This window comes from Protopterus annectens, chromosome 4.part0 (assembly GCF_019279795.1).
Source record: "Protopterus annectens isolate FY-2018-M chromosome 4.part0, PAN1.0, whole genome shotgun sequence".
Classification (NCBI taxonomy): domain Eukaryota; kingdom Metazoa; phylum Chordata; order Ceratodontiformes; family Protopteridae; genus Protopterus; species Protopterus annectens.
This window is the reverse complement of record NC_056733.1, coordinates 792,176,794-792,201,822: the sequence shown is the minus strand read 5'-3', so window position 1 is coordinate 792,201,822 and position 25,029 is coordinate 792,176,794. Positions and strand designations below refer to the sequence as shown.

Below are 25,029 nucleotides of genomic sequence, written 5' to 3'. Positions count from 1 at the left end.
GTAGTGACAAAGTGCTGCAGATAGGCTGTGTAGCACCAACCCACAGCACTATATGCTTCACAGATTCCATGTGTGAACTTATTGTTTTCTTGTGTCCACAGGCCTGTGATACGCAGGGACAAGCAGGTTAGCACTACTTAGTGTGAGCAGCATGTTGTACTAAGCAGGGACAAGCAGGTAAGCACTACTTAATGTGAACAGCATGTTGTACTAAGCAGGGATAAGCAGATTAGCACTACTTAGTGTGAACATCATGTTGCACTAAACAGGGACAAGCAGATTAGTACTTCTTAGTGTGAACAATATGTTGCACTAAGCAGGGGTAAGCAGATTAGCACTACTTAGTGTGAACAGCATGTTGCACTAAACAGGGACAAGCAGGTTAGTACTGCTTAGTGTGAACAACATGTTGCACTAATCAGGGACAAGCAGGCTAGCACTACTTAGTGTGAACAGCATGTTGTACTAAGCAGGGACAAGCAGGTTAGCAATACTTAGTGTGAGCAGCATGCTGCACTAAGCAGGGACAAGCAGGTTAGCAGTATTTAGTATGAACAGCATGTTGTAGTAGCCAGGTATAAGCAGGTTAGCACTACTTAGTGTACTAAGCAGAGACAAGCATGTTAGCACTACTTAGTGTGAACAGCATGTTGCACTAATCAGGGACAAGCAGGCTAGCACTACTTAGTGTGAACAGCATGTTGTAGTAAGCAGGGATAAGCATGTTAGCACTACTTAGTGTGAACAACATGTTGCACTAAGCAGGGATAAGCAGGTTAGCACTACTTAGTGTGAACAGCATGTTATAGTAATCAGGGATAAGCAGGTTAGCACTACTTAGTGTGAACAGCATATTGTACTAAGGTAGCAATTCAGAAATAGCTGCAATATATTCCCTCGCTAACATAACCTTCATGCTAAGATGATGGTATTTGTGTGATAAAAAGTAGTGATGTCATACTGGAAGAGGAACCATGCTAAGACTACTAAATGCAGAATTAGGAGACATTGTTCTTTGAAATAGACATACTTAAGGAGGATAAGACAGCTAGGAATGTAGCCCTGAACTGTACTGTACTGTACTCAGAACACTCATGGTGGCTGGCAGCAACAAGGACATTGAGGAAGTGGTGTATGTAGTTGTGGAAACACACTTCAGTGGCTTGACACTGTTTTGTCCAGCAGTGGTTGGTGAGCACACCAAGGTACCTTATGTATAAAGAACATGATGGCCCCTTTGCATAGGGTGAGACATGGCAATGCATATTGTACAAATGCATATAATGGGGGGGGGTAATCCTTAAGGTCTTCAGCTCACAGACAGAGGGACTACAGTTTGATTCTGACCTTAGGTTATTGGCTAGGCTTAAAATGCCCTTCAGGGTAGTTAGGCTAGAATTCAACTTTGGGTTTATTTGGTGGTGAAGACAGGGTTGACTGAATATTACACAGGTTCAATACACTGATAAAGGAAGGTACACCATGGCAACATCATGCCTGTAACTGCAACTGTTTTATGAAATGGGGAATTGTAACAGCAGAACAGAGAACAAGTAATTGCCTGTCATGTAGGGTTGAGGGAGTATACTGTCAAAAAAAGGCATCTGCAGACAGTCCTACACATGCACACACACACACACACACACACACACACACACACACACACACACACACACACACACACAGGTCAACATGTGCAGCTCACAGATGTGCACATCTTGTCATGGCCCCACAAGAGAGGAAGTGGCTAGAAATGTTCACCACCCAGGAGACTGAGGTTTTACTGCAGGCCCTCTGCACCTTTGGCATGTCTACTCTGGCCTAAGGTAATGTAGACAATGTTTTCTAGGGCTAGGTTTGTAGGGAGCTGTATAAGATATCAGTGCTATGGGTGGCCACAATAGCAGTCTTCAGGAGGTTTAGCAAATTGCAATCAATATGACATCACATGCTAAGAACAAGGCATGGGACATTGCAAAGGACATGTTCACCACAACAGCTGCACCACCAACATAAAAGCAGCTCCCAGAGGTGGGAGAAGTTCCTAGTATCTCTGTCTGTGGATAAAGAACAGTCCCTTATACCTAGTGGAGGCTTGGATGTAGGATCTGGGCTGCTAACAACTGCATGGATACCTGTAAGAGATGCAAAGGGTTAGTATTAGCTTTTACACTGCCATATGAAGTAGGATTTATTCAACAAGAGGTTCCTACATATCTGTCCTCTAGGGACCTCTAGTCTGTAAGTGCAGCACCCTGCACAATAAGATATTTAAGTATCTATATGGAGTTCACAGATTGTGTCATCTACCAGTATACCATCCACACCAATGAGGGTAGGGTAGACATTTTTTTCATAGCTTCTACAGGTGTCTTATTTTTATGCTTTCACAGATTTTGTTGGTAGGGGATCTATCAGAACATGATAGCACACTCCTTATGTCACCTGGTAACCTGGGGCCAATGATGATGACAGTGAGCACTGGGCACAGTGACTTTATCAGCACCACTAACATTGGACAGCTCACATACATCAGCTACATTTGAGAAGCCTCTGCAGAGACAGGCAGAAAGTACAATCTCACTTTAATTTCTCCAAGTCTTTTGGGTTTCTAATACCATGACAGGAATGGACCCCATTCCTAAGTCAAAGTACGATTAAAGTTCATGAAATCAGTATTGTTTCACTCTTTGATGTTAGCCAAAAGTGATCTTCGCAGCACCCTCAATGTGCCCAGTAATGACTCCTGCATTTCGTACAATGTTACATGAATTGGTAACATATCTAAGTACAATTGTAAATTCTTTTTTATAAGACCAGTTGCTCCTACTACTATTGGAACTGTCTGGGTATCTTTGTTTCTGCCTGCAGATCGAGGTATTTTATGACTTTGTGTCTGTCTGTACGCAAGACACTGTAGTCACTAGGTGTGGAGATTTCAATGATCAATGCTACTCTTGTCTTCTTTTCTTGGACCACTATATCCGGTTTTCTAGCATCTAGATTTTGGACTGTTGGTATTGGATGATCCCATGTGATGTAAACTTCATAATTTTCTATGATTCTCTGTGGCTCATGTTTCCAATGTTTTTAAGCCACTTCAATACCATAATGTTTGCACAATCTCCAGTGTAACAATCTCACCACATTATTATGCCTTTCAGTATACAGTTCCTCTGCCATTAGAAAGTCACAACCAGTAATAAGGTGTGTGACTGTTTCCAATTCGGTTCCACAAAACCTATATATGACTGTTTCTCCCACATGTTCAATTGACTTAGTAAACCAGCGTGTACGTAGCCCACTGTCTAGGGTTGGCAATATTAACCTTTCATTTATTGATGTAAATTCACCTCTCCTTAACCATTCCTGTGTTTGTGCTTGATCAACATGAGGCTCTTCCAGAAGTTTTCTATACTTGCAACTATATTTATGTTTTTTCCACATTTCTTGCCTACTCATCTGGTCCTTCACCTTATATTCTTTCTTTTGTTTTTTAGCACATTCAGTTGCTGCCTGGTTTTTATCCACTTCTGGTTTGATTTCCATTCCTGCATGATGTCAATATGCTTCTGCTAAATCAAGCAGAGATGTCATCTTAGATTTATTCTCCTCATGTTTCAAAACTTTCGCCACATTTGTATCTTGCAAGGTCAGTAGATATGTGTGGAATCCCACGATTGCAGATCAATCTCACCAGTATGTGGCAGATGATGTATAGCCGGGTTCCACACAAGCTACATGGGTGTCTCCAGAGTAGTTAGCATTTGTGATCTGCAGTGCCTCTGATGTGCATGTACACCCCAGAGGATTGATTAGTGGTGGTCTGTGATGATGCCATGATACCAAAGCTCTCACTGAATTCGGTGCAACAGTTGGCATTAATAAGCAGCTGCACAGGTCAGTGATCCAAGTACAGATTGCCACTACCCACACAGTTATGGAGATGGTCACAGTCCTGTGTGGCCTACAGGATGATGAGCAGTGGCCTGCATTGCTCTGCATGATGGCATCTAGCACCTGCACTGTGACACAGACTGTATGCACAGGGATCAAAAGATGGTGCTCAGATCATGATGGCTAACACAGCATCTACTGGTGTACCTATAAGGCAGACTGAAGCATTCCAGTCTACTACTTCTGCTGTCTGTGACTGTAGAAGGGTCTATATGTGTGGTGGCTGATCACAGACTGGGCATACCCATATGACATGGACCATTTCTGATGTAGCATCACTGTTTGCTTTGGTGGGCAGAAGCCACGATATGTGACAATGGACAGTCTCACCTACACAGCCAGTGATTCTGACCATGTTCCCCCCATGACACCTCACCATGCTGCTTATATTCTCTCCTGTAGTTCTACACCATCAATATCTCCCTGTGGGCAAATGGAATGCCACAGGTACTCCAGCACATTTTCTGGGATGAGAACATTGTACATCCGTTTCTTTACTTTCTTCCTTTATGGATCATTTCATCAGGTTGCACTCTTGTGCTCCCATAGTTGTATTTATTTATTTATTTAATTTGGGATTTGTTTACCAGGCAAGTCAGACTAGGTGAAGAGGTACCCATTTTCAGTGGAGGCCTAGGGAGAAAAGCTCCAGATACATATAGTTAACAGAATGAAAAACTAGACAGACATAATAAAGTCATAACATTCAAACACAAATATGAAAACAACACATTAATTTTTCAGAATGAGAACTTAACAGACATAATAAAGTCATTTCATTGAAGCACAAAATTTGAAAAATTACACATTAGTTTGTCAAAATAAAAACTGTATACTACCGCTACCATCAGGCCCTGAGACAACAGGCCATCACAGTACACATCACCAATGTCTTTAACATTGCAACACTCTGCCATTGAAGGAAGTAATCCCTGACTCCCCAAAATTTGCTACCAGACCATATGACTACCACATCTTCTCCCATGATCCTAGCCCATATGATAACATTGCTGTCACCTACCACATTCATGATTTCTCCTCACCTCTGCAAATGATGATGACTGTGCCAGGCCCACCCCTTAACCTGTTATTTAAGGTAATGTCTGTATAATATGGAGAGGTCATGCACTGTCTTGAGCAGTCTTGGTTTGAGAATGCATGCATTACTTTATTCTGTGGTGTCTGATTTATGGCCTATAGTTGTGAATCAGATGCTGCCTCTTTGCCTGCATCACAATGTATTCCACCAAACTCTGCCTTGTATGGGATGCCACTACTGTCTGTTTCTCCCCTACCAATTGCTTTGCTCCTCATCTGCTGCTCCATCCAGTATGGTAGTCCCTGCTGGGATGGTCCTTGCTGCTGCTGTAGCAGTTGCTGCACATCCATATTATAAACATGGCGCACACTACAAACATTTCGCTGTAGGTCTCAAGTGAATAATGCAGTGCATCATCAGATGCACCAAAGCGGGCAAATGATTGTTTAATAATATGGAAGTTGTCCAGAACCATGTTCCTCCACATTCCATGTCTCTACAGGGACAGTAATTTATGCCATCTCTACTATGGTGTGATGGTTGCAGGTGGGGGAGGGGGGTCAAGCAGCCATGGTTTGAACTCCTTTCCTGCATTCCGTGCAACATACATTGTGACACTACTCTATGTGTGTCCTCTTCTTTGATAGCATGCTAACCGTATGTATTGGAATCTGTCCACACCTACTTGTTCACCTACGAAATAGATGATTTTGTGGGAAGTCGACTCACATAAAACACTGGTATAGACTGAACATGCACCAGATATGAGAATCATGGGAATTACATAGTGGCACATGAAAATATTATAGATGACACCCTGAGCATTGCAAACCACCTTGCAGTTTATGGACTGGAAGTTCTTCCTGATTATTTATTATGACACCCTGTGGACCAGTTGGGCCTTGATGGAAATGTGTGTGCAATCAGTAGGTCACTAGATGTCAGGTAAATGGCTAATATTGTAAAATGCCTGCATCCTGTTGGTTCTCTCTTTTTCAGTCCTTAGAAACTAAATATGGTCCTCCATACACTGCATTGTAATGCCCAGGAACTGGAGTAGGTTGTGAGAGGCTGATGCCTGTAAAATTCCTAGTACATCCCCTGTAGGCTGCTGAGACATCCCTGCAGTTAACATGGTTTAAGCTATGCATATCTTAGTTTCCACTTGGATAGCTGTCCAGTCATCCACCTTGATTCTACCTGTGAGCACCACAGTTCAACAGGGTCCCATATAGTATTCCTTTCCACACCAAAGTGATCCAAGATCTGCTGGTCAGCCAAGTGGTGGTAAGGTAGGTGCTGGTAGTACCATCTGCACTGGGATGGAGGAACACCACAGACAATGTAGTGGACACTGGCTTTGTTGTAGGTGAGCTATCACAAACTTCACAGCATGCTGTGCATGGGTAATCACAGTTGTTTCAAACAGATGAATGTTGTAATACAGCATACCTGTTTTACACATCTCTGAATCTGTCTGTTATGTCTGATGGCATTATTTGCATTGGCAAATTTATTTGCATATCACTCTTTAGTAATTTGCATATGCTGCATACTGCCTTATTTTTACTATTAGGTGGCCATACTGCCTACCGGTCTGAATCAGCTTCTGCCTGCAAATTGCAACTTTCCATGTTAATTTGCACCACACCATGTGCTATTTGTGAATACCAACTTGAGATATATATTGTCAAAACATTCAGAAGATGATCCATGCCCAATCTCTCTGCTGAAACTCTTGCGTGCATAAAACATATGTTGCCCTACACTGTCTTTAGGCATGGCAATTTTTAGTTGTACTTGAAACTATTTAGGAATAAACACATCAAATAGCTGTCCCAAATAAACAATACTTAAAAACACAGGTGCATTATTTTATTATGTCTTTGGGATATATGGTACCACCAACAATCTGTGACATATAATAAAACAAGGAACAGAATGCTACAAATGCAGGGAAAAAGCTGAGATAATTCATTTTATTAAATTAGAATCTTTAGATATTGGTGAAATGTCATTAAAGTCTATGCAGAGAAATATAGTGGGTTATTTATAAGAGGTTTATTTGGTCCTACTACCAGAATTAATGACCAGTTACCCTAATGATACAGATCTACATCCAGTACAGCACGATGACATAAACTCTCGTGTCATGAATTTATAATATAATAAAATATTCATGACATTTATGCAGCTCTCTTCCTGAAAGCTCAAACTTCTCAAGGTTTAAGGAACTGTGCCAGACCTCCAAGACCTTTTTTTTATGTCATTTTTTTAATGTGCTGCATCTTTCATTGTCTTATCTATATTAGGTTACTCAGTTTCAGATTTATGTAATGAAGATAGATACAGCTGTGTAGCAGCCAGTTAACCGAGCATAGTATTTCCATTGTTCTCATGTCTTTTACATTTTAATGCAGCTCCCAGGTTGGGAAAGATGCAAAGTGCATTATATTTGTTTTGATATTCTGTTCTATCGTATGCCTCCAAAATAGACCTTCCTGATGGCGTACCAGTGAGAAACACCAGTAAATTCTTTACATAGAGGTTCTATGGTATCACCATATACTGTATCAGATCCAATAGTATTTTAAAAAGCAAAGGAATTTGTGTACGTTATTTTTATTTTAACCCTGAATGTATTGCAGCATCTGTTGCTTTCAGGTTTAGTGCCTTTAAATTTCGTATTTAATTTAAACTAAGTGGAACAAGTGCATCAAATGACCACCATCTAAAATTCTTCTGTTAAGTGTATTCTTGACTGCATGCTTAAATAAGATTGGTAAAGAACACAAAATTATAAAAACATGATCAAAGATCAGTGGTTTGTTGCAACATGCGTTTGACAGTATACATTTTGAAACATGAGGAGAATAAATCTAAGATGACTTCTCTGTTTAATTCAGCAGAAGCATATCGGCATCAAGCAGGAATGGAAATCAAATCAGAAGTGGATAAAAATCACGGAGAAACTGAATGTTCCAAAAAACAAAAGAAAGAATATAAGGTGAAGGATCAGATGAGAAGGCAAGAAATGTGGAAAATGCATAAATATAGTTGCAAGTATAGAAAACTTCTGGAAGTACCTCATGTTGATCAGGAACAAACACAGGAATGGTTAAGGAGAAGCGAATTCAAACCAAGAGATGAAAGGTTAATATTGGCAGCACAAGATAGTGGGCTGTGTACACGTTGGTTTACAAAGTCCATTGAACATGTAGGAGAAACAGACAAATGTAGGTTTTGTAAAACCGAATTGGAAACAGTTCCACACCTTGTTGCAGGTTCTGACATACTAACGGCAGAAGGGCTGTATACTGAAAGGCATAATAATGTGGCAAGTTTGTTGCACTGGGAATTGTGCAAACATTATGGTATTGAAGTTGCTGAAAAACACTGGAAACATGAGCCACAAAGTGTTATAGAAAATGATGAAGTTTATATCACATGGGATCACTCAATACCAACAGTTCAAAAGATAGATGCTAGAAAACCAGATATAGTGGTTCAAGAAACGAAGACAAGAGTAGCATTGATCATTGAAATCACCACAAAGTCATAAAATATCAGGATCTGCAGGCAGAGAGCAACGTGGAAGTAAAATGCCCAGACAGTTCCAATAGTAGTAGGAGCAACAGGTCTCATAAAAAAGAATCTACAATCATACTTAGATATGTTACCAATCCATGTAACTCTGTACGAATTGCAGAAGGAGTCATTGCTGGTCACATTGTGGGTGCTGCAAAGAGCACTTTTGGCTGACATCAAAGACTGAAACAATACTAATTTCATGAACTTTAATTGTTCTTGAACTTAGGAATGGGATCCATTCACATCATGGTATTAGAAACCCAAAAGACGTGGAGAAATTAAAAAGTGAAATGTAAAGGTGAAAAAAGGTATATTTATTTACTTAAAATTGTTTATCAGAGTAGAACACGGATCCACACAGAGCAGCTTTAGGGTCAGCCCAGGAAGTGCAAGAAATATAAATAGTTAAATGAGAGAAACAAATAAGTGCAAAATAGAACACATCAGGCTGTGCCTTGGAAGTTTAAGAAATATATACAGTAGCTTTTTAAATACCATTGTGTGCAGCATTAACAGTATAAAATGTAACAATTTAGAAAAATATAGCAAAAGGAAAGACGGTATGTGCAAATTAAATGCAATATACTTGTATAGTATAACTGTGGCATTGTAAAGCTGTCCTTGAAAGGAAGAGAAATTGAAGTCTGTAGAATAATATTAGGCTAGATAAGGCAGGATGAATGAGAGGGAGAGCTAAGCAGAAAAATATTTATTGTAGTGTTGGCACCTCACAACAAGAGGTTCCCCGGTTCAATTCTCACCTGGGGTGCCTTCTGTGTGGAGTCTGCATGTCCTCCCTATGTTCATGTGGGTTTCCTCCCACATTCCAAAGATATGCAGCCGGTGGATTGAACACTCTAAATTGGCCCTAGGTGTGACGGTGTGTGCAGGCATGTGGTACGGATGAATTACTGCAGCAGGGCTAGCCACCCATTGATGTAAACCTTAACTGTAGGTGATTGTCACTGTTGAAGTGACATCCCAACCCCGTGTACATAAGTAAAAGGGAAAAGGGATTGAGGATGGATGGATGTAGAATACAGTACTAAAGAGAGGTGGAAGGGGAGGAGCTAAGAAAGGGTATGACTAAGTCGAGATAAGGGTGGCAGACAGGCCATGATGTCAGATAGAATGCTTAAATGTTAAATATTGGTAGTAGTGGTAATGTGAATTAGGTATAGGTAATGCAGTAGTTATAAGGAACTGTGTAATATGTTCATGCCTAAAGAACTCACAGAGGGCTTAATTGTGAAGAAGGAGTTTAAGATGAAATCTGAATTTAGAGTTGGAGGTTTGTATTTGTCGAGTAGATTTCCAGAGTATAAAGTCTAAGGTGGGAAGCTGTGAGTTATACAGTGGTGGTTATTTCTGGGACGAAGTATATTGGACCTGTGGGGGAGTGATCCTTTAGGTTGTAGAAGGGGATCCTGTATGTAAGCTTTGATTTATTTTTAATTTATTTATTGTGATTTATATTTATTTATTTATTGAGGGGAAGGTGTCCAAATGCAGAAGTTTAAATAGTAGTGAGGCTAGGACAAGGTCGGCTCTCTGTTTAACAAGTAATTGTTTTGCTGTTTGGAATGTGGGACAGTGGTATCTGCACTGTGGAGAAATTATTATTTTTGTATGTTTTTGCTATGTGAAATTGGAAGTTGGGGATGGGTGATCTAATCAAATGCTAAAGTATTTGAAGGAAATAGTTGTCTCAATGGCCTTCTTTTTGAGACTTACAATTTTCTATGCATCTGTGGTTGTAGACCGTTTTAATCTGGTACCAATGAGATGTGGTTTGGGAGGTATTTATAAGTAGTTTCTGACTGTATATTCATTTAGAGATGGTGCAGAAAAATTCATGTAGTTTGGCTTGAATGTCAGATGGCTAGGGTTCTGAGCTGAAGACCATCATGTCATCGGCATATAAGAGGTGAGATGGGGTGGTCATTATGAAGTTTATTTCTAAAAGTAGAAAAGACAAGAGGGACTAAGATGGAACCATAAGGAAACCCCTTTAAGCAAAGGGGATCTTACCATAAATGGTAGATCAAATCTTGATTTTGAAAAAACAGTTGGAGAGGAAGTCCTAAAACCAGGTGAGGCTTCAGGTCTTACACCTAGATGAAATATGTGTCTTGGAAGAAGGGAATGTTTAACCAAGTTAAAAGGTTTAGTGAGGTTATTTGAATCAGCTCCGGTGAGATTGCCTTTACCCATGTTAGTTAGCATTTCATCTCTTAGAGACCAAGGTGCAGTCATTGTTTTATGACCAGACCAGAAGCTGTGCTTGTTGGAAGACAGGTGTTTGCAGTGATTTATGCATTTGGAGAGATGGATATAAATTATCTTCTTTGGGATGTATCTTAGTGGGGGGGGGGCAGAATAGAGATTGGGCGGTCTTGTGTGTTGGTATTGGGTTTGGGCTGTTGGTTTGATTAGGGCTGTTTTCCATAGAAAGGGTGTGATTTTTATGTGAGGCAGGTTGTAGATATGAGCAAGATGAGTTATGATGTTGATCTTGCTGTGGTAGTGAATTATGGGAATAGGTTATCAGATCATGAGGGAATATCAAGGGACTTTGGTTAAGGAAAGGTCAACATCTTTGGGGTTGAATTGCTTTAAAGAAGAAAATTGGAATAAATCCTGGGGGACAAAGAAGATAAGGTTGTTGTTGGGAATGGTTCCTCTGACAGTAGACAGATTATGACATTGACCTTCCATAATGAATTTATTAAATTTGCCTAGTGCTTTAGATTGGAGTTGCAATGTGGGTTATTTGTGGGTGTCTTCCACAAAGGTAAGAGACTGGCCTCATTCCTGAAGTGTTTTGGTTTGTATAATAAATGCAGCTAAGCTTGATTTTTTTTTTGATAACCAGGATTGGCTGAAGACTTCAGTTTCTTTCATCCAGTTGACTTATTCGCTCTTCCATCAGAGCAAGAATCCTCTGACCTGTTCATCCCCTGGCAGAGGCAAGACCTGAGTGTAAAGGAGTGGGTCAGTCTGTATATCCTGAGGTCTTCCCTATCCCCACACCCTCAACAGCCTACATGTTTGGCTATAGCCACCTTAGGAGGTGTATGTCCAACCTTCTGACCAAGTGTCACACCATGTGCATCATGGGTCATGCTAGCGGTTTCATGCTGCAGAGATTGCCAGTGCAGTGAGCCAAGCCATGCCACTCCTGCCATGAGCCAGCATCACATTCTCACTCTCATACCCCCCCGCTGGTCCCTGTAACATTCATGCAAATAACTAAACACAGGGAATCATGGGTGCAGTCAAGGCTTTATCCTGTGCCATACAATAGAGCCTGTTGTCATAATTTGAGACAATGTTCCTTGTGTGGCTTGTTTGGATAGGTTATGATGTGTAATGAACCTTTGTCTAGGCTCAGAGAATAGTATTTCCAATTATAATAGGCTTCATCTCCAATTTGTAGAAGGGCCTTTCATTCTTTGGTAAGCCTAAGCTTGTTATTAACTTTATAAACTCTACCTGCTTTGGGAAAGAAAGTGTTCTTAAAATGGGAAACAGTTGCGGTTAACACTGTGTAGTACAGTCTGAGTCCTAAAAGGAAAGAATTGGAGTCCATTTATGAGCCAATAAGTGAACTTTTAAGTTGTTGATATTCTGCATGGATTTTGGATGAAAGGATATTTTGGGATGGGGTTCAACTGTTTTGATATAAATAGTGAAGATAATATGGCAGCGGTTACTTAAAATATGGTGGGTGGGTGATGATATGGGCTAGTTTGTTGTGAATGTTAGTTATGACAACATCCTCAACAGAGTGATTTCCTTATTTAGGATTTGGGTAAGTCAGTTCCTTAGTAATTGGATCAGACCAAGAATGGCTAAATGTTCTGCATTGCCACTTGAAAGTGGTAGTAGAACATTCATACTGAAGTGGAAAAAACACAAAATAAGCTACTAAAATAGAAAAAAAAAATGGCTTCAGAAAGCAACCAGTAGTTTTTAAAGTGCATAAAGCGCTTTTCGTTTAATAAAATCAAACTTCTTCAGATGCAAATATTCAAGGTACAAGTTTCAGTTAAATTTATCTAATCTAAAATTAGCAGTTATAGATAATATCTCATGGAGGAGTTGTTTGTATTTGCTGAGTGAAGAGAGACTTGGGAGTTGGTTAGGCTATGACTTTAATTTTGTGCCAGCTGGGTTGAAAGTCTGATGTGGTGTTTGCTTGAGAGCATATAATTGACCTAAAGTGAGATTTATATAGCAGGAGGGTTCTACCAGCATCTCTTTTATGTGGCCTAATATTGTGGATTTAATTGTTGCCCAGGAAAAAGTGACCTACATTTGGAATCACATTTTTAATCCAGGATTCTGTAATTGCTGTGAGGTCAGGGGTTTCAGGAGCTAGGTAAGCAAATTTTTAATATGTAAAGTATGTTTTTAATACTTGGTGCATTAAGCAGGTGGCATGAAACAGTGGTACAGTGGGCATTGTTTTGGTGATTGCAAGATAAGCCCAGGATTAGGCTGGACTTTAGGGGAAGGATAAGAATTATTGGGGTACATCTAACAATAAATCTGGGCAGGGATATTTGGGTTGTTCACATCTGGATATGAGAAAGGTTTGCTCATATGATGGTGAAGGGAAGAAGATAATTAAGCCTGGAGAAAATTAGAGGTGGGTTGAGCATGAGATGAGTTATGCATGGTTGAAGGGGTTGGGGACATTGAGATCCATCTGTGTACCAAGGAGTATTAGGCAGCAATTATGATGTGAGAAGGAGGTGGAGATTTGGAGGGATTTAGGAGAGAGAGGAGTAACAGGAAGGAAAAGGAAAAGCTAAGTGTAGAAAAGCAGTGCATGGTATATGAAGTAAGAAGAAAAGGGGAAAAAAGTGGGCGGGGAAGTGAGGTGCGCAGGGAGTATTTATGATAGGGTAGTGGGTGACTGCAGCAAAACCTAGTTTGATTCTCACCACCTTCTCTTATATAATATGTGGCCCTGAGCAATCTATGTTCATCACTTTATGTAACACCTGTAGGAAAACAAATCTCTGTGCCTGATAGTTCAGTATCTGCCACTTAAAACTAATTATAAAATCACGCACACAAAATACGCTGCAATGTTTTATATTCCAATATGTTTTTCTTCCTCTCCCTTTGCTCTGTCAAATGCTGATGCTAAATTACTGCATAGTCTAAATAATTGTTTTGCATGACTTTAAATATTGTGCTAGCCATTTTTTAAATTACAATTTGTTGCCACAGCATGTGCTTTGTTCTTAAAAGCAAAATCACTGTGAAGCTTTCAGGATAATGTTTTCTAAGCAGACTGTGTAAGTAGGTTAAGAAATTATCTATATTCTAGCAAAAAAAGAAAGAAAATGAAAGAAGGCTCAGCAAAAAATGGATGTGCTCTTCTGTTTATGAAACTGTAAATTGCATTTTAAAGTGCTTCTGGATTTCTTTCTTGTGTGTTGCAAACAGTACTGACTTTCACAAACGTATAAGTCATGTGCCCAGATTTATGAATGAAATGAAACAACTTGAAATATAAAATGGATCTTACTTTGTTTCACTCTGAAACATAAATACTGTCACATGACCCACATGATGACTAATAGATTACACTTAGAGAGAAGAAAAATAATCTGCTTGTATAAGGATTACATTGTTACAGGCCCAAAGCAGTTCTGAAACTAACTTTATTTTTGGTTAATGTAGGAAATATTGACTAAGGCTTTCTCCTATTCTAGGTCCCCCAGTACCACCACAGGATGTGTTGGTCCAGGCTGGACCTGTACCAGGAACCTTACAGATCCACTGGAAGCCTCCAGCCCTGACCTCAACAGGAACTTCCAATGGAGCAAATGTGACTGGCTATGCTGTTTTTGCAAAGGGCCAAAAGGTAAACTGTCCTTACATTAAAAAGGCAGAATAAACTGGCTGAGACATTGTTTAAATACATGTGTGAAGTAACAGTTTGACTACTACTTAACTTTAAGAATGGTGTGTGTGTGTGTGTGTGTGTGTGTGTGTGTGTGTGTGTGTGTGTGTGTGTGTGTGTGTGTGTGTGTGTGTGTGTGTACACACACACACACACACACACACACATTCAGATAGCTATAAAATTATAGGGCAATTGATTGAATGATTATTTCATCGAAATACAACTCATTCTGTCAAATAATCAAAAGCCCTTTTCACTGTAATACCATTTAATTGAGTTATGTTTCCCACAGAGCTGTAACTAGGGCAGGGCATTGTGAGTGGCTTCTCCTGCTGGGGGCATGATTGGTGAGTGGTAATGGGGCACAAGTGGAGTAACGTCATTCATTTAAGAATCCCTGGATCATACCTTGGCTTCTTACATAAATATATTTAGCTAATGTAGCAAAGAGGTTATACAAGCTCAGTGCTATAGTAAGTAAAAAAACCTACACCCACGGTTCAGAGTTTCATGAGTTTTGGTCTCAAACTTCAGGTTGATGGGGACTGCACAGGGAGCCAGAGGACCTACCTGGCATTCATTTGGCTGAATGGAAGAGGGAAGAGTAATGTTTTATGCGGCTCACCTATGCTGGGGGATGTTTCTTGGTAGGGACAAACTAAGCTAGAACAGTTTCATGTGCATTTGTAATGTACATTGGGAGTTGGGGTAGGGCTGTGAATAGGGCGTACCAACAAATGTTCTCAATGGCTATCAGCATAGTGCCATTTTGAGGCTCTCTGATCTCATCTCTGAACACTTTACCCTGCCTCCTGCATTAATGCTGCCTCATTAGCAGGGCTGCAGTCTAAATGGTCATACAGGTGTCAGGAAAAGTTGAAGAAAATGATCAAAGAGAGTTTTTAGACATTGCTGATGGCAGACACCTGCGGCAGGAAGATCAAAAATTTAACAGCACTGACAACCAGTCACTGAAAAGGCTCTTACCCTGGCTGTGGAACGGCATGTCAGCTGCACTGAACTTCAGTTGTTGGGCAATGCTGTGGAGATGCTGCTACTGAGCACTTTTCTATGCAACATTTGGTTATTGTGAATACTTGTACCCCCACCCACAGTGGGACTGCATAGGTGTGGGTGTGGCTAGCTTGACTGACACATGAAAGTAATGTGATGTCATATACAAATGATGTATGATTCATATGCATGCACATTTGCTGATGACATCATGCATCCATTGGATTTGACTGACATATATGCAAATGGACCCTGACATGCGATCTATGAATGTCTGACATATATGCAAATGACCTTGACATGTGATCTGTGAATGCCTGCTTTGCCTGGTCTCCAGGGCTGAATGTTGTCAGTTTTTCACAAAATAATTTTACTTAAAATAATTTTCATCACTACTTCTATGGAGCCTGTTACTTGAAGACCTGCAGTCTAGTACCTGATGACATGATATTCTTAAAAAGTAAAAGAAACATGCTGATATTAAAGCACATCCTGATTTTTGATTTTTAGAGGTTAAAATGTATGTTTCATTTTGATTGTGTGCATCTTTTTATATATATGGCAGCACACAGTGAAATGCAATATTGTAAGAGCAAAATTGTTTTGAGAAAAACTGTCAAAATTCAGCCCTGGGGACTCAGATTAACCAGCCAAAGCAGGCAGTCAGAATAGCAAACAGAAACTATTAAAAAATAACAACATTCAGCACTGATACTGAATTGGAAGCATTATTTGCAATTTAAAAATTGTTAAAATGTGCATAAAGTCAGCAACATTCAGTAAAATTATTACTGATATGACTTAAACCAATGCATTAATTGTGATTTTAAAATTATATTATGTGCATAAAATATTCATACAAGTATAGCATTCTCTTTTCATTCATTTTAAAGTTGCATGTAATACTTCTGAATCATTTTCAGTACTGAATGCTACCATTGTTTTTTTTAATTGTTCCTGCAGTTCTACAGTATATAACTTACTGCTTGCAATATATATATATATATATATATATATATATATATATATATATATATATATTAATTTTCAGATCTCAGTTAATGTATATTTTATTTATTTATTATTTATTTATTTTACATTTCTTGACCTGGATACGTGTCCATTTTTAACAGAGGCCCAGGGAGAAAAGCTTCTCAGATTAAATAACATAGTATGCCAATAACATTGGTAAACGCAGAAAGTAAAAGGTTACATTGTTGTGAATTTAAAAAAAAAACAGAACACAAAAGCTACTCAGAGATTACACTAGTTCAATTGTCGGAGACAAACCTAAGTAAGAGGAGGTTTGGTGAGATGTTAGGGTTCAGTTTGTGACTAGTAGTAGAGTTCAGGATGGAAGGAGAATACTATTGAACTGTCGGGGTAGGTAATAGGAGGTAGGTGACCATAAGTAGGAGTTACTATTTTGCATCAAGGGGGGCGGTGTGACAGGGAGTAAAAAAGAAGGGAAGAAGGTGGGAGGAAAATAAGATTTTGAAAGTATTTGATTACTACTGAATTTATTTTACTGGATGTGATTTAGATGTTTTAAATGTCTATTAGCAACTAGTTTGCAAAGTTGCATTTCATTTTTAATCATAATTTAATTGTATATGGGTATTATTTATTTCTGTAATATTTAGGATTGCCACCTTGTCAGATGCCCAAAGTGGGACATTTTTTGTAGAACTGTGAGATTTTACAGGACAAAACATTCCCATGGCCAGTGCAAAGGACACGACTTCTCTTTTTTTGCCAAAATAAAAGCTTATTATTATAACATTGGAGTTGCTTATTCTATTTCTTATAAGCTTTAAGTGTTTCAGATACAAAATAACTGTTTATGCAACTATTAAAGAAAACTTAGGAAATATTTTTGCCCTAAAATCGTAGGACATTTGCAACTTTTTAGTTTTCTTTTCACAGGACATAAAAAGGGACTGTCCCTCACAAAGAGAGACAGGTGGTAACCCTAGTACTGTTTCACAAATCTCATGTAATTTAAGCAGTTATTTTACGTGTATTTAAACAGTGGTTAAGTAGCGCCGTACTGACTGTTGCTGAATAATTAATGACTGTTGATGAGGCCATTAAGGAGATCCTCATGAATATTCATTAATTATTCAGGCATGTCATAGATTGGGTGGTGGTGGTAGGTGGGAGTTGGGCAGGGTTTGTTACTGTGCATCTGGGGTGCACAAGGAGTCAAGATAACCTAAGGTTCTGTCTGTGGAGTATCATTGTGTTATGTATTCACAGTCAGTGCAAACGTACTTGTGGGATTATGTCTTTCTACAGAGAGGCTATCCTTCCATGCATCTATTCCTCCAGTCTTTTCACTGCCTTCCTTCTCAAATCAGTATCACAGTAAGATGACGTCTGTCCAGGCAGGCACTGGGTATAAGGCAGAAAACAGTCCTTATCTAGGTACTAGTCTATTATAATACAAACACATACATTTACAAACTGCACACACAACTAAGGGCATTTCAAACCTTGCTAGTTCAGCCACATTCATGTATTTTTTGCATAAAGGAGGAAACCAAAACCCCTGACGGAAGCCCAAGTGAACAAAAGGAGAGCATACAGACTCCACAAACAAGTCATGTTAACAAGGAAGTGAACCAGAGAACCAACAGTAATGAGACAACAAGATTAATCACTGCACCACTGTACAACTTCTTCTTTCGGCTTTTCCCGGTTAGGGGTCACCACAGCGGATCACCATCTGCTCATGATTGGCAGTGGAGTTTTATGGTGTCGAGTTGCCAGCCCGGCATCCAACCTTCCACAGAAGGCACACACATGCACACACTCACACCTAGGGCCAATTTAGTGTGTCCAATCCACCTACAGCATCTCTTTGGGATGTGGGAGGAAACCGGAGCACCTGGAGGAAACCCATGTGACCACTGGGAGGACATGCAGACTCCGCACAGAAGGCACCCCAGCCGAGGATTGAACCGGAGAACTTCTTGCTATGAGGTGGCAATGCTAACCTCTGCACCACTGTGGCTGTACAACTAATGCAGCTAAAACCATTTAAATGAAAAAAGAGCACCTACACAAGAAAGTGAATTTTGTTGTATAATGTAATTATTTTATTACAGGTTTGCCCTGACATATCTGAAATGAAACAATAGCATTGCTTTTAATGCATGGCAGAAAAATGCTCTTAAGATATAATACGGGCTGTGGAGAAGTGACCTCTGCCTGACATGTAGAGACTCAGCAGATCCTATCCTCTACAACCTACTGCATATCTGCAGGTCCAGTGATGGTTCCTCTACAACCTACTGCACATCTGCAGGTCCAATTATGGTTCCTCTACAACCTACTGCACATCTGCAGGTCCAATGATGGTTCCTCTACAACCTACTGCACATCTGCAGGTCCAATGATGGTTCCTCTACAACCTGCTGCACATCTGCAGGTCCAATGATGGTTCCTCTACAACCTACTGCACATCTGCAGGTCCAATGATGGTTCCTCTACAACCTACTGCACATCTGCAGGTCCAATGATGGTTCCTCTACAACCTACTGCACATCTGCAGGTCCAATGATGGTTCCTCTACAACCTATTGCACATCTGCAGGTCCAATGATGGCATAAACATCCACTCAAGAGACCTTCTGCAACATAAATAGAACATGTTGAAGGGATAAATATCTGTCACAGAAAATTCCACTTCTTTGGAATCATCGTCCTCTCTACTTAAAACAAAAGAACTTCTCTTATTATATTCAAACATAATCTTCTTGTATGGATGGGAAACCTCAAACTCATCCCTGGAGTCACATCCTTGTTCCTAGTTCTGCTGCTCTTGTTCATTTCTTATTTAAATTACAGAGACAAAAAACTTCAAGGGAATGCATGGATAGGCTTCTAAAGATCCTTTAAAATCAATAGCCTAATAAGAACATATAAACCTATGAACCTATAAGACAATTATCTCAACAAAAATAAGTAAATAAATAAGCAGAGAGAAAGAGATTGCAAAGTTTTAAATACTTTATTCAGGTAATTCTATTGTAAATAAAGGGTATGACCCTATCTGCCCCTTTGCTAATAATAGTTTGAATTTAACTTATTTATAGGAATGCTTGCAACATACAGAATAAAGCAAAAATATAATAAACAAATATCTACTTACTATTAATGGAAATGTATTAGCATAATGTTAATATCGGGAATATTTGGACCATGTGCATGCATGCATGCCTGTGCAAGCAAGTTTTGCCAACAGATACTGTCTGCCAGAACCTGCTAATTTTACGATTAATGTAATGTGCTACTGATCCTTAACAGATCACTTCAAACTGCATTCTGCTGCGTTTGACTTATATTCATTCCATGCATTCTTAAATTCTACCACAACTTTTATTACTTTTCCAATGTTCTCAAGAAGTAATTCTTTGCTGTTTAAAACATACTAATTTATTGCATTCTTTCAAAAGATATTATGTGAAGTCATAGTATACATAAAGTGAGCCTTTGAAAATTGTGACTTATCTTTCACCAATTTACAGGCTTTAGTAATAGCTACAAATTCAGCTATTTGAGTGAGCAGACATGCTTCCATTTAATTGTCCTGTTAATAGAATTTAATTTTGGGTGCAAACAGAAAAGGCTGCTACTGATGTTCCATCTTCTCTTTAAACACAGAAGTCATCAACAAAAAGAAGCAATTCAGGATTCGGTAATAAAAGATCTTTTAAATCTTATCTAAGAGGAAGCTCAGAGTTAATTACAACAACACAATTATGTGGTTCTCCTTTATCCACTGTGGGAATTAAAGAAACTGGATTAAGTGGTAGACATTGCGCAATCTGTAAGGAAGGGGTATTAAGTAAAGACAGTCTATATTTAAGGAACCAGCTCCAAACCTCAGGAAACACTGCTGTGGGTCGTGGTAACAGACTGCAGGGCCAAGTGCAAAGTAAAAACACCACACAGCCAGAATCTTCTTGTAGCTTAATGCAGCAGGATAAAACATAAAGACATCCCAATGAGTCTAGTTCACTAGCCCTTACATCAAACACAAACCAGGCAACACAAGTAAAATTGAAAGACTTAATTAAGGATGTGAAAATAGCAAACTAAGAGCTTTTGTCCCTTAGTGTTAATGGGACTTCATCAGAGTTGAAACATTGTAAGTACTAAGTCCTCCTGTATATAACAAAAACTCACTTAAGGTGCATCCATACCCTGTTTCAAGTCATTATGACTTTTTACTGCAATTTTCCTTCTCTTCATACATCCCATTTAGGAGCACTTAATTTGTTTCATCATTAAAATAGTGATATGTTTACCATGTGCCTGCAGACAAATGTTTTACAAAACTGAACATGGATCAAACTTTTTGCTTACAAACCTTCCATGTCGGGGTCAAGGTTTATTTATATGTATGTGTGTGTGTGTGTAGATGTAGATTTATATATATCTATCTATATATATAGATATATATAAATCTACATCTATACACACACACACACACACACACACACGTTAGTAATTGTGCAAAACAGCACTTTCTCCATGGCTGTGAATGACCTTTCTCTGGTTTGTGTCAGTAGAAGTACTCTCTGTTTTTTCTCAGATTGTGCGGTGATCTCATCTTGCCCAAATAAAAATGTGATTCACCCACACAAACATACAATAGCCACCTAAAGCCAGTGGCCATGCCAGTTTAACAATACATATGGCATAATGTGTCACCCTGTCTCCATTTAAAAAGTCATTGGTGGTGTGCTAACACAGTACATGTAAAGCTGCCTAAATGTCTACAAATTTATCAGTTCCTGTCCTCAGTTTTTATGATCTCTTCCCTTCCCAAATTTTCTGACATAACTATATCTTTCGACTTCTTATTACAAAAATTCCACACAAAGCCAAAAATAATGGGGAAAAAGACCCAAAATCAGGGACAGATTTTAAATATTGAACTTAGTTGCCAGAATAACAGATTTTGCATTACCATGCATTTTCTGAAGGCTATGAAGTCTGAAACTCAAATGTCTTCCATTATTTAGTAGCCTCAATCCACAGTGATTTTTCCAGAAAGCCACAAGTTTTATTTAGGGCAAAAAAAAAAATGTGAGACAAAAAGTTAAGTTAAGATCTCACTCCACTATGTCCAGTGAAGTGATAGCCAGCTCGCAACTTCAGAATGTCTACAGGCATGATGGAGCCCAGCAGTCAATGTAACAGTTAACAAGCTCTATTGTAAGAGCAGAACCTTCATTATTCTGGGTAACTGGCCTTGGTGGTTACACGAGGCTTTTACTTATGACTGACACAGCACATCAAGGCTGATTGACTATCAGAGTAGGTTGGTCTTGTGCTGGTTTTCAGTTAGAGAGGCCAGTAAACAGACATAGTTAGGTGAGATTGTTTTTGCTTGTTTTTAATAATTTATTATTACATTAATCATGGGATATACATACATATTTTAATATATTTGTGTGTATGTCTGTGTGTTGTGTGTATATGCACGCACATAGATACGTATGGATACATATATATTTACTTATACATATTCATGCACCCTTATGTACATTTATCACACTTCTCAACTGTCCAGAATGTGGCTGAATGCCCATATTTTTACTAATATTTTCATTCTGTTCCTCATAAAATTTGTATTTTTCTGGCAGAGCATTGATGACTGAAGTTACTAAGTAATGCCAGACATTTGAGTTTCACATGCCACATGCTTCAGAAAATGCATGTTAAAGCAAAACCTGTTTGTTATTCTGTGAACTTTCTAAGTTTATAAGTGCAATATTTCAAATCTGTCCCTTATTTTGGGCATTTGTCCCCATAGTATTTTTGGCTTTGTCCAGGATTCTTGCTCAGTGAAGTTGAGGGGTATGGCACACATTCAAACACACATGCACACGTGTGCGTGCATACACATATTACATATTTATGTATGACTTACCCATGTTATCAGGTTATCATTTCAACTAATCTTTGTAAAACAGTGACACAACTGCAGTGTGGTTGCACTGTTAGAGGATTAGGAAAGTTCAGAGGTTTTGGAAGCTGTGATTTGGGGTTTATGTATTATTTTGGGAGTGCTTGCAGACATTGTTACACTGGGTGCATTCTGCGTGAATACCAAACAGTGCAGTAAAGGAGATTCCCCTTATCTGCATTGTTGTGTGGTCCCAGAGTTAGTATATATTAAGTTGTCAGAGTGTGATGGGTGCTTTCCCCCTGTAGAAGGGTTTCAGTTGATCAAGAGATGACATTTTTTTTATGCATCGGCAACCTATGAATGTGACACTCATTAGTGTGACATCAAGGCATCATGGGACAACTACACCAGTGAATTTTTATTATTTTTTTAAGGACCCCATTTACAAGCTGCAGTTTTGTTACACTGAACATTTTAAAGAAAAGTAAAGGTAGGGTACATCTGCAATTTAGATACAGAAGATCAAAACTGAAAGGCGGTATAAATGAGAACCATGAGGGGACTGAGCACAGCAACATGGACGCTGATGTCTTGAACCAATTATAAACAGCAATCGCTGAACCGTGACTTAATTTTAGCAGCACTCTCTAGCCAGAGAACCAAGATGTGACTACTGGTTTCATTATTTTATGTAACTGCATGCGGTGGTGTTTATGAGGTGATATCTGGTTAGGCTTCTCTTAAACTGAAGAAAAGCAGGTATATTCCAAATAGACAGTGGGAGATGCATCCCAGTCTTTTGTACCTCAGCAGGAGGATCCTTACTTGTAGTGAGTTGTAGATGGAAGAGTGCAGGTTGTGGCTCATGGTGGAACAATGATCCAGAAATAGGATTTGTGAAATGAGGGAAGAGGAGATGATGTTACCCCTCAGGTCAATAGATAGTGTCTTGTTTTTGGCTACTGTGACACAATGATGTTCATTTCAGATGTCTTGAACCATGAACCTTTGTATCTTATTCAGCATAACTTGTAATCTGTTACAGTTGTGAAAAGAGCCTGAAATAATGACAAGATGTAGACGGTCAGAGGCATCAGGCTGCCTTTTACAATCGTCATTTCAGCATCAGGGTTTATAGATGGGAAGTTTTGTGGCAGGTGGCTAGCAGTTTTGTGACCATACCTCTCGGCTGCTCAGATTTTTGCCTCTTATTTTTAGTCTGCTCTTCATAAAATTTGTGGTTTTCTAGCAAATGAATAAGGTCTGAATTCAGCAAAAATACTAGACATTTGAGTTTCCAATTTCATATCCTTCAGAAAATGCATGATAACACAAAACCTTTTATTGTGGCAATTGACTAAGTTTATAAGATTAATGTTTAAAATCTGTCCCTATTTTTGGGCCTTTGTCCCCCATTATTTTTTGCTTTGGTCAGATTTCTTCTGCTAAGGGATTGAGAGATATGCCTGTGACATTAGCGCAATCTGTGTCATTGGAAAGGTTATCCTGGAGTCTACTAGAAGCCAAGATATTTAAAATAGGTACTGTGCACAGTTACCTCTTGAGAACAGGGCACAACCCAAGTATCATAATCCTGGGAGAGAGACTTAACAGTGCTAAAGATCATGTCTTCTGTCTGTGAAGCTCATAGATAGTACCAAGGAGTTCAACTACCCACAAATCCTCTTGTCAACATTTGCAGATAATACCGTGCTAATGTGAAATGCTGAAATGTGGGACTGCCAGACCACCACAGCATCAGTGTACGATAGAGCAAGGATATTTGCAGAGTAACAGTGAAGGAGTTTGTGAAGACAGAAGACATAAGATACTCTAAAACAGATATGTGGAGTTTACCAATATTTACCAGTAATATGTGACTGTAAGATATGACTATCCTCGCCCAGGAAAAATTACCCCTGAGATAGTTCTTCACCCAAATGAGTGAGGTAGAGGAGAATTTGTAGCATAATAGTTCTGAAGCCAGGAGTTTATTGTGCTCACCTAAGTCAAATGTCTTTTTACTTCAGTAAAGACAGTCCTACTGAGTTTGTTCTAGTCCTCGATGTGGAGCATATAGTTAGTAAGGGTTCCTTTTCAACTGGGACCTAAGCCATACATATGGTCAGTTTAAAATGGCTATCCATAAGGTATGCAATAGATTGCAGCAAAAACATTAAGCACTGAACTACTGTACTAGCCAATTAAGTGATCTCCTTTAGGGAAAGAAAGAAATGGAAGTGTGTGTGTGTGTGTGTGGGGGGGGGGGGGGGTGCAGCGAGAATTACAAAATAAATGTGTCCAGGTTTGCAAAATACCCTTTTCATAGGGACCTATGTACATGAAGGGCCACCAAATATTAGAGAATAGCCAAAATGATACGCTGCTTTCTTCCAGTGATAACTTTGCAGTTTGTCCTCACAACTGTCATCAGTGTTACAGTAGAGGTTGCCACCAGGGATATGTGCATTCATTATGTGAGCAAGGGGTAGCATATAACTGGCGTTTACTGTTGGTGGATAAGCCCTTTGGCCATAGCTTTTCATAACAGCCATGGCAGTGCAAAGTGAGCCTCTGA

General features: G+C 39.2%; 1 protein-coding gene across 12 annotated transcripts in view; it reads left to right on the top strand.

Moving 5' to 3' along the window:
* LOC122799590 (RIMS-binding protein 2-like) overlaps positions 1 to 25,029 on the top strand; it is a 2,967,700-nt gene that overhangs the window by 2,201,128 nt on the left and 741,543 nt on the right. For all 12 annotated transcript variants that reach the window (XM_044068753.1, XM_044068745.1, XM_044068749.1 and 9 more), the window contains one exon: positions 14,320 to 14,471. In XM_044068753.1, the coding sequence (XP_043924688.1) occupies positions 14,320 to 14,471 (152 nt within the window). The remainder of the gene's footprint in view (positions 1 to 14,319; positions 14,472 to 25,029) is intronic.